Below are 11,549 nucleotides of genomic sequence, written 5' to 3'. Positions count from 1 at the left end.
GTTTAGGTCACGTGACTAAGACCAAACCTTACCCTAAACCCTAAACCCTAAACCCTAAACCTAACTCTAACCCTAACCCTAAAAATTGTTGCAATATCGGGTTATAACTTAACCCTAACCCTAAACCTAATCCTAACCCTAAAATGCTACGTACTTGTACTTTGGTAACCGTACCAATAGCACCAGGGGTTGTCTGTACGACAACCATACAAATAGACACTTTCTTAAATTATAATTGACATTTTTTAGAGAATTTTCATGGCAATTACAATTACATAGTGAATTATCTATACTCAATTACAATTTAATTACGATTATGACAGCAACAGATACAATTAAAAATCAAATTCATAATTACTCCATAAACGTATTTTATCATCAATTACGCCAATACAATTATATTTGACCCCAACCCTGGTGACAATAAGTATGGAAGAGTATTAGGGCCACAGAAGAAGAAAAAAAATCGGGAAGCTAAAAAAAAAATCATGCACTTCAAGAAAAAAGTCCAAAATCGAATTTTTTTTTTTCATTATGTTGACTGTTTGTACAAAATGCCTGTTTGAGGAACTGGTTAAACTATACTTACCATTATCGTATCCATTAAAGATTTTGTAAGCCAGGACACAATTGGACATCCTAAATCTTCTCCATTTTTATACAGTCGGAATGCTGAATATAATTAACAAGGCAGACTGAATCAGACTAAAACACTGTTAGTTCCTGGAAAGATAATCCAAACAAATGACACATTCTATAAAATTTGAAAAAAAGCACATGACGAATAATGATGTATTCTCCTCATCAGGGATACTAACCATCATATGAAGAAGCACGTAAGCAGAGTCGCAGTTTTTGCACTTTGAAGTAACAGTCATCCGTATTTATTCTAAAGTATAATTTAACCAGTTCCTCAAACTACCTGGCAGGCATTTTGCACAGTCAGCATAATGAAAAAAAAAAGTTGACATCGATTTTCGACTTTTTTCTTGAAGTGAATGAAGTTTTTTTTAAAAATTCAAATCTCAGATATTTATTTATTTTATTCAGTGGCCCTAAAAAATATCGACGTTTTTTTACCTTAAAAAAAAAAAATCTAGACTTTATTTCGAATTTTTCGCTTTTTTTTTTTTAGCCTGCAAATTTTTTCCCCCTTTCTTTCTGTGGCCCTAATACTCTTCCGGATAATATGTGATGTATGAGTAAAGCAAAAAAAATGTTTTGAACTGTTGCACTGACTTTATAGAAATATTTAGTTTAGACCTTCTGTTGGCTAAATTCATGATTGCGCTGAACTAAAACAAATGTGACGGCTGTAGAGAAAGAAGAACTAGTAGAACCCCAGAGGTTATGTCCTTAAACGATTATGCATAGTTGGCTAAAGTGAAGCAGGAGGAGAACTAATGGGTTTAGGCAGGCGGTGGGAGCTTTTTAAAGAGATTTCATGTAAAAGTAGACCGCCTTCCGCTGCCGTGGGTTTCATCCTCCCCGCTGCTCCAAGTAGTTCCGGGCGTGCGCAGCGCGGAGAGATACCGGGCAGCTCCAAAGAGAGGGAGGGAGAGAGGGAGAGAGAGAGAGGGAGAGAGCTGCCTGACGCCGCCGCTGGCAGATGGAGTAACGGAGAGGGCAGAGAAGTCCATGTATTACTACCATGCCGAGATTTGGACTACATAAACCACATGCAAAACCTCCCAACCCACCAGCGTAATAAGAGAAGAGGTATGTTTGCTCTTTTTTTTTTTTTTTTAAAACCAGCCTTTTTTTATTTTATCTTTTCTCCAACGCGTCAAAAAAAAAAGTTGACATAGGTTAGGTCTTCTCCCATTGTAGTGAAAGCAACCCGCTGCTGCTGCTGCTGCCGTTGGATAAGTTTGTATTAAATCTCGGGAAGAGAAAGTTTAAACATCAGTTTTCAGACTTTTTTGTGTTTGTGTTGCGTGTGTTTTAAAAAATAATATTCATTCGAGTTTATCTGGAGCTAGTTCATCGTCGGAAACGTACGTGTGGCTATTTTTTTTTTTTTTTTTTTTTCCTTTTCTCCCACAAGCCAATCTTTGCTCAGCGCTGCCATCGTTTCAAGAAGTGGACGGCTGTGGTTGTTGGGGGATGGGTTTGGAAACCACACTCAAAGCTCTTAACTTAAATAGCCTGAGAATAAAGTTTCGTCTTAAGAAAAAAAAGAGAAAAAAAAACTCGTATCACTTCTCTCTCAAATGCGAACAATGGTTTTTATGTATGTGTGGAGAAAAAAAAAAAGCACGCACAACTTTTCGGCTATTTCCCCTTTTCTTTTTCTTTTTCTTTCCTCCAGGAGTCGATTAGAAGCAGCTGGTTCTTTTGTACCTGCAGGCGATGCTTTGAGACTTGAAGTGATTGGTGCCCTGCAGTTATTTATTAACCCGACATAAAACATTAATAACTAAACCGCTGTGTGGGTTCTTCACACACACCCAAAGTAAATAATGTAAGTTTGAGATCATCTTTTCAAACGGAGCTCGGCTGTGTGCAGACATTTTTCTTTGTACTGGACTCCCACACAGAGAGGGGGAACAGAAGCTGTAAAACCACTGCAAAACGAATACATGTGGAGTTTGAAGCAGTCCTTTAGTCATCGGTGCACACTTTAATACATATTGTGTTTCGATGAGAGCGCCGTTGACTTTGATTTACTACTACAGCTTGTTTTTCCTGCCTGTTGTACAAAGTATTGACTTAAAAAAATAAAATAAAAAATAATATATATATATATATATTTTACCGTTGTTACCACAGTTTCACAGTGTTATTATATCACACAATATTGCTTTTCTATCTGCTGAAACACAATAAGGAATATAAATGATGTGGAGGTCTCATTATTGTCTAAAAAAGTGAGGTATATTCTTTCACTAATAAAAAATAAATGTTTGCGTATTGCTGATGCCTTATATATATATATATATATATATATATATATATATATATATATATATATATATATATATATATATATATATATAAAAAAAAAAAAAACCTTTTTGATGGTTGTGGATTGCACATCGAGCGGACATCTGGCTTGTGCAGAGCTGTCTTAGATCTTGTCACCTGACTGACTGCTCTGCTTCATCCTATTTCCACGCCGGAACCTATTTAGCTATTTATCAGCCTTGCTCTTACTTGTCTTGACATTTCAAGGTGTTTTGGACTAAGTGAGATAGAGAAAGTAGCAATGTTTTCTCCGCAGTTTATTTTGACCTTTACTGAAAATGCAGGAATAAAAAAGCAAAGCTAATTTAGATTTTTTATTGCAATTTCATATCTAAATATATTTTTGAATGTGTCACTGAAACGTGTCCGTGCTTGTGTTTTGCAGGTGGTTCTGTTAAGATCACGGTACGATAATGGGGAAGCATTTGGTTCTACTGCTTTTGCTGCTCCTGCAGCTCAGCTTTGGCTGCGCGGCGAACCAAAGGATGTCTAGGGCTGCCTCCATGCAGTTCACCCACTCAGTTTACAATGCCACCATATATGAGAACTCTGCTGCTAAAACGTACTTGGAGAGTCACACTAAGATGGGGATCTATATCACGGAGCCAGCGTGGGAGATACGGTACAAAATCATCTCTGGGGATAATGAAAACCTATTCAAAGCCGAAGACTACCTGCTGGGAGATTTCAGTTTTCTTCGAATAAGGACCAAAGGAGGCAGCACTGCCATTTTGAATCGGGAGGTTAAGGACCACTACATGCTGACTGTTAAAGCCTCAGAGAGGAATACTAACCTAGAGTGTCGTACCAGAGTCAAAGTGCAGGTACTGGACACTAATGATCTGAGGCCGCTTTTTTCTCCAACATCCTACAGCATCTCTCTACTAGAGAACACGGCCATACGCACAAGTGTGGCAAAGGTTACGGCCACTGATGCCGATATTGGTACGAATGGAGAATACTATTATAGTTTCAGAGCGTGGACAGACATGTTTGCGGTACATCCAACAAGCGGTGTGGTGACTCTTACCAGTAAATTAGACTACTCTGAGACCAAGCTTTACGAGTTGGAGATCCTTGCTGTGGACAGGGGGATGAAGCTCTACGGCAGCAGTGGCTTCAGTAGCATGGCCAAACTCACTGTACGGGTGGAACAGGCTAATGAGCACGCTCCTGTAATAACAGCAGTGACCTTGGAACCGTCCGATGCAAACCATGACCCAACATACGCCATTGTGACGGTGGAGGACAACGACCAGGGACCAAACGGAGAAATTGCGTCATTGAGCATCGTGGCCGGTGATCCTCTCCAGCAGTTCAAAGCTGTAAGAACAAGCCCCGGGAGCAAGGAGTACAAAATCAAAGCTGTAAAAGATGTAGACTGGGATAGCCAGCTATATGGATACAACCTGACTCTACAGGCTAAGGACAAAGGCAACCCCCCTCAGTTTTCATCTGCAAAATTGGTACATGTCACTTCTCCGCAGTTTAAAGTGGGACCTCCTATCTTTGAAAAGGCCATTTACAGAGTAAATCTGAGTGAATTTGCCCCTCTTCACACACCTGTAACTATGGTAACAGCTGTGCCAAAGTATCTGCAACAAAAGTATGCTTTTAGACACAAATTTGACAAGAGCAGGTTCGCCATAAATCCAGATACTGGCTTGATAAGCGTCGCAGGGCCAATCAATGCTGATATCACCTCACACTTTGAGCTAGAAGTGATCACGAGCGACAAAAAGGCATCAACAAAAGTGATTGTTGATGTGATTGATGTAAATAACAATGCACCTGAGTTCCAGCAGACATCTTACAAGGCCAGTGTCGATGAGAATGTGCCCGTCGGGACGAGTGTGTTAACAGTGAAAGCCACTGATCTAGACAGCGGAGAGAATGGCTATGTGACATATAGCATTACTAACCTTAACCCCCAGCCATTTGTCATTGATTATTTTACTGGGGTGATAAGTACCTCCGAGGTCCTGGATTATGAGCTAATGCCCAGAATTTACAATCTCAAGGTTAGGGCATCTGATTGGGGATCCCCTTTCCGAAGGGAAGTGGAGGCATCAGTCACCATAACATTAAATAACCTGAATGATAATAGGCCTCTGTTTGAAAATGTGGACTGTGAAGTGATCGTTCCACGAGATCATGGTGTAGGAGAGCAGATCACAACCGCGTCTGCGATAGATGCTGATGAACTTCAACTTGTACGGTACAACATTAAAGCAGGAAATGATCTGGATTTGTTTGAACTAAATCCAAACTCTGGCATCCTGACACTGAAGCACACACTGACCGAGGGGGAGGCAGCAAAAGTGTCTTTTCATAATTTACACATCATTGCAAGTGATGGCGAACACGAGACTCACCCTCTGATCATCAACATAACGGTTATCACTGCACGCAAGGCCGTCCAGATAAAATGTGTGGAAACCGGTGTGGCTACCATGTTGGCTGAAAAGCTCCTGCTGGGTAGCAAAATCCACACGCTCACTGAGCTAGATGACAACTTTATGGATATCCATTCTGTTAACCGGTACTCTCCTCAATTTGCAGAGTCTTTTCCGATTGTTATTGAGGTTAAAGAGGACCTTTCTGCGGGCGCCCGGATTGTTCATTTGAGTGCCACAGACTCTGATAGTGGCTTCAATGGAAAACTGGTCTATGTTATTTCAGGAGGAGACACGGAAAGCCACTTCATTGTAGATATGGAAAGCGGATGGCTCATGATTTACTCTCCTCTAGACCGGGAAATAGCGGATCACTACACTCTCAACATTACAGTTTATGATCTTGGCGTTCCACAAAAATCCTCATCACGTCTCTTGGATGTAAAAATTTTAGATGCTAATGACAATAGCCCTCAGTTTTTAAAAGACTCTTACGCAGCTGAAATAAGTGAGAGCACTCCTGTGGGGACAGAAATAATACAGGTAGACGCAACAGACAAGGATCAAGGTGATAATGGAGTTGTCAAGTATTCAATCTTGGGAGGGACGGATCATTTCACAATTAATGAGAAAACTGGTGTAGTGACTGTGACAAAGCCGCTGGATCGTGAACGCCATCCAGTTTATATTCTGAAGATTGCTGCACAGGACCAAGCAGTGAGTGACCCTCAGTTAGTGTCCACTGTGCCACTTAAAATCACCCTAGAAGATGTGAATGATAATCCACCTAAATTTGTTCCCCCTAACTACCGTGTAAAAGTGCGGGAGGACCTTCCTATCGGTACTGTAATCATGTGGCTGGAGGCACATGACCCTGATATTGGACCCTCCAGTCAGGTACGATACACCCTCATTGATAACGGAGATGGAAACTTTGAAGTAGACAAACTCAGCGGTGCGCTGCGGATCGTTAAAAATTTGGATTATGAGACCAAGCAGGTTTATAATCTGACAGCAAAAGCTAAAGACAAAGGAAAACCCATTTCTCTGTCGTCCACTTGCTTCATTGAGGTGGACGTGGTGGACGTGAACGAGAATCTCTACAGACCTTTTTTCCGATCATTTATGGAAAAGGGATTTATCAAGGAGGATGCGCTTATTGGGACTTCTGTGATGACAGTAAGAGCTGAAGATGAAGATAAAGGACGAGACGGAGAGATACAGTACTCTATACGAGACGGATCGGGCCTGGGAATTTTCTCCATTGATGAGAAAACAGGTGAGTTTCTATTTATACATCCTATAAACTTTGTTTATGCTTGCAGCAATCCCATGGTAGTCTGACATCCATAAATATTGAGTTATTAGGCAACAAAACTGCATTTATTGGCATACATTGCTGTGTGGAATGATGAGGCAAGGGAATGTCCTATGCAATGAGTTTCATTTTTCTTCTTTGGAAAAAGTAGTGACAGGAAAAGTTAGACTCAGCCCTTTGTTTATATTCCTGAGTAGTTTATGTGATACTAATGAGATGCTTCTGTGATTTGTCATCTTTGAAACTACAGCAATGTGGCAAGTTTTCCAATATTGTCTAAGGTTCAAACAGGCACACACATCACTGCTCTGAAAAAACTGTCTCCAGGAGTAGACCTTTGCTGCACCATGATATCTCAGATGTTTATGTGTCTGAGAAAATGTAGGATTTCACACTCAGTTGCTGACTCCTATTAGAAACTGACTGTTTAAAATTCTGGGTGTCTTCACCCCAAAGCTTGCAATCACCTGAGGTAGCTGTGTTTTCCTTGGCTTTCTGCCCTCCCTTTTAACCAAGGCATCTGCATTCTTTGACATTTTAATGTGAAACTTCCACTGCTTCAAATTAAATTCCCCCTGGATGATACATATTTAATGTTTAAATAAGGCTTTGAAACTATGCATTATGAAGTGGGGTTTTTTTCTCTGGCATAACATGTGATCTCAAAGCAGGGCTCTACATTAACTTTTAAATGTCACTTATCATGTTGGGCATCCAATCTATGTGCCATGTGGTAAATTAAGACTTTGATTAAAATAATTAACCAGTCAGTTATCAATTCAGTAACTATTTAACGTGTATGTGCTACTGTTTGATCATTTTACCTTAAAAGCTCGCCAAGAAGAGGTGCTTGTTTAACCATCAAAAACTACCATAGTATATGAAATTTAGTTTGATTGAATTTACAAGACACACAAATTTCAACTATATTGTGTGTCTGCAGCAATTAAGAATTTAATCCATGTATTTGTTTTTCTTTAGGTTTTGGCTAAATATTAAGATAATTTATTAATAAAAGATTATGGTGTCCACATGGACCTTATGTAAAAAAGATTTAAAAATTGCTAGGAAAGCCATATTTATGATAGAAAGCAAATTACCTACTTACATGTCTAACACTCATCAATGTTGTCCATATGACATAAAGAACATTTATTATTGGCTGGTGACATACACTGACAAGGATTTTTCCCCTATAAAGAGACAAATTTACACTTCTACAATTCATAAAATCAGTCACATTTCCCCCTAATTTCAAAGTTTTGTAGAGATCTATTCTAAAAGTCCTTTTTAGAAGAATTCAAAAAGGTAATCACATTATATTATATGAACAAATAACAGTAAAACTAATACCTTTGTTTCATCTTTTGAATTTGTGTCATCTATTCTTTTTCTACTAATTCTTCAGCAGTCACTGAACTTTTTGAATACCATCCAACAAAACAAAGTGCAAAGGAATTTTTGCAATACTGGAATACAGTTTGTGGTCCACTGACGGTGGTATGGTTTATGTGGCAACCAATTTAACTGAGACTGCCTTTTGTTGGCTTAGCTAGTTGCTGTGCTATTGGAAACGGTAATTGGACCAAATATATTGGCTAATAATGATTTATCAGCTATAGTACATGTGTTTTGTTCTAATCAACCTAGTTTTTATTTTCCAATAGGGTTATTTACTGTGTGGATGTTGTTGGGAGCATTAGAATGAGTTTTTTTTCCCAATGGGGAGTTAAGTATTTGTTTAGAAGCTGCATTTAATTACATTTTCAAAGGTATTGATGGATAACATTGGAGAGTAAAAGATCATATTGTGGCTATTTTTCAACATATAACACATGTAAATGAATAAAATACATACAAATGTAATCATTTACAGTAAGTAGTAGGTGGTCTACTGACCTGTATCAGTACTAATGTACTTCAGGATTCTTGATGGGTCTACATGCAGGGCTGTAACTAGTGTTTTGATGATACCTTGAAATCCTGTATTGGGCACCCACAACAGGTGTCTGGTTTAATCAGCTACCTAATTACTATCTACTTGATCTTCAGGAGGTGTAATAAAGATATTTTCTTGGGTTAGTCTGTTATTATGGATTATATGTGAGCTCTGTAAGTAGACAACTGAATGCAACCCAAGGTGATAATGCCCCTCCTATGATTTTACTAGATGAAGGGAGTTATTTCTTGGGTGACCATATGCATTTAAAATATATTACTAAAAGGAAAACACTCTCAGCTATGTAATAACCGCTACAGCTGCACAAGCAAGTTTTTTCCTCCTTTTTTACTGTTTTGCTATAAAGTAGTTTAAAATTGGAAAATGAATGTACTGTATGTCGTGTGAGAAAAAAAGTAGTTGTCACACTTCTTCTGTATTTATTTTTTTCAGCGTTAGATGGAGTTAAAGAAACCCACTGAAGTTTCACTCAATGCCAATACTAACCATCAACCCATGCACATATGTTTGGCGAAAACCACTGTGTTGCATACCCTTTAATTGTGTTGCAATTTTTAGTTTTTTTTCACTGCAGTATCAATCACTACTCTTTCTTTAAGCGTTCCCTTTTGAGATTTCCACTATAACACGGTAATAATACTATGTTAGCAACAAACAAATCTTCAACATACATTTATTTTTATAAAGTAGCAAATTCACCGTGCTTCTTATCTGCTTGACTGCTAGTTTCAAAACAAGGGTGTATTTTCTTTAAGATTAAATACATTATTTTACAAAAAAGTTCTTCTGTCTAACTTGCCCAAGAGTCCATGGCAACTGTTTGTCCAGACATTCCCATGTTATTAAAAGCTCTGTGGTCACTGGCATGATGCCATCTCAGTTTAAGCGTACTCCTATTATTGATACTCCTCTGGGCCCCTTCCCATGCCATACACCAAAATTACCACTCATTGCTCTGATGGCCAGGTTTACTCATAGTTGTTTATACATGGAGTGGAAGTAAAAATGTATTTAAAAATAAAATCTGATCTTCAGGCTAGAATTCGTTGCTATCTTTAACTCTCTTATTTTGTAATCATGTTTGAATATCCGTACAATGGCACCAACATTTGAATGCCGTTTGTTCTGCAAGTCTGTGAAATGTATCAATTTCAAATACTTAGATGGCCTTGGACAACCATTTAATATTATACATCAACAACTTTAGATTTTTTATTGTCTGTTTCTTTCCATTTTGCCTAAATCTTGAGAAGTACATCAATGATGTCATTATTATTACAAGTATTTGCCATTAGTGGCAATGACTATTTTACATGTTGGGGCTCTATACGTTAATCAATGTGTTTAAGGATTGGTGCTTATTAGGGGTGTCCCGTTCCGATAGCCAAGATCCGAGACATGGAGGAAGGCCAAAATAGGTCAAGGGTACCATACAACTCTGACCCAGATAGCAAAATAATAAGAATTTTGCCAACAAAAGCCCAGTCTCAGTGTTGTTTTATAGAAGGTGTCGAGGTGTCACTAAAGCAAAAAACATTAGCCTCAAAGTCACTGACAGTGACAGTGACATTTTTCTCAGCGTTTTGCTCAGAAACTGGCATTTTGTGTGAAACTTACTATTCAACTGCTGATTATGGAAGAACGAGACAAGCTAGAAACTATTTTTTTTCTAATAAAAGCAGAGAGCTTATTCTTTCAGAATCTGGTTTTGGATTTTACATAGTCATAGTACAGAATATTCTGTGGATCTTCAAAATCAGTCAAAATGCTCCAAAAATGTCTGGCAGTGAGGGGGGTTGCTGTTCTGAAAATGGCTGGCAGTCAGTGAGTTAAGGTGCTGCTCTGCTGACTTTGTGGTTGAAATATCATCTAGTTAAGCTCTACAGCGTGTATGTATGTCCGTACTTTTAGAAATATCAGGAATTTGTCAGCTTTAAACTACACGCCTATTTAAACATAGGCATATTTCCTGTCACGTTGATAGCAAAAAATGATGGCAATGGATGAGAAAAAAATCGTCAGCACATTCAATACATCAATATTGAGGTGAAAATGACATGAACCCATTTCAGGTCAACTTTGACAGTGAAACAGACTAGTAATAAAAGTCTTACACTTATCAAAGTACATGAGCTTCACTCTGCCTGACACACCTTATATCAAGCAGTCGTCGGAATAGTAAAATATTTTTTATTGTCTCTGAGTTAGTGTCTATTCATTTTCCTTTGGTTGCAACATCTAACAACAATTGTGCAAGTCAGGAAACTGTGCCCTGATCGATTAAAAAGCGCAGCTTGGCAGCTGCACGGAGGTCTGAGCAAGAGGCATGAGTGCAGCCTTTTCTGCTTGCTCTTCATCACTTTAATAATTCACTGCTTAACTTTGTTTCTAACCTCAGGAAATAGAGATTGCTATTAAACAGGGGTGGGGGAAAAAATCGATTCACATACGAATCACGATTCTAATCATCTATAATTCTGAATCAATTCATAAACTTCAAAAATCTATTTTTGTTAAACCAAAACAACAATAAAAAAATAGACAAAGTACAGGACAAAAGCAATTATGCAATTCTTGTAGTCAATGAGAGTTGAGACTTACTTCTCGAAGAAAGGGGCATTTGGCCTAAGCTTTTATTTCTGCAAGTTATTTCTTGTACAGTAAGTTATTTTTCATTTGTTTAGCATAAATAAATGTTACCTTTTGTCTTATGTTCACCTTTGTTTGATTACATTATTGGAATCAGTTTATTTAAAATGATCTTATACAAACTGTATTGTTTTGATGCCATAATTTGCTTAAACACATTATGCATTGTATCAATTTTTGAATCGAAAATCGGTTGAATCAAGAAGCGATTTTTAATCGAATCGTGACCCTAAGAATCGGAATCGAATCGAATCAAATC

General features: G+C 38.2%; 1 protein-coding gene across 7 annotated transcripts in view; it reads left to right on the top strand.

Moving 5' to 3' along the window:
- Positions 1-1,585: 1,585 nt before the first annotated feature.
- fat1a (FAT atypical cadherin 1a) overlaps positions 1,586-11,549 on the top strand; it is a 100,108-nt gene continuing 90,144 nt past the window's right edge. For all 7 annotated transcript variants that reach the window (XR_003674736.1, XR_003674738.1, XM_028456440.1 and 4 more), the window contains exons 1-2: positions 1,586-1,719; positions 3,353-6,642. Coding sequence is in view for 5 of the 7 variants with exons in the window: in XM_028456440.1 (XP_028312241.1) it covers positions 3,381-6,642 (3,262 nt within the window). In the remaining 2 variants the exon portion in view is untranslated. The remainder of the gene's footprint in view (positions 1,720-3,352; positions 6,643-11,549) is intronic.

Source organism: Gouania willdenowi, chromosome 1 (assembly GCF_900634775.1).
Source record: "Gouania willdenowi chromosome 1, fGouWil2.1, whole genome shotgun sequence".
NCBI classification, from domain to species: domain Eukaryota; kingdom Metazoa; phylum Chordata; class Actinopteri; order Blenniiformes; family Gobiesocidae; genus Gouania; species Gouania willdenowi.
Note: the sequence above shows the minus strand (reverse complement) of the source record. Positions and strands in the feature narration are given on the sequence as shown.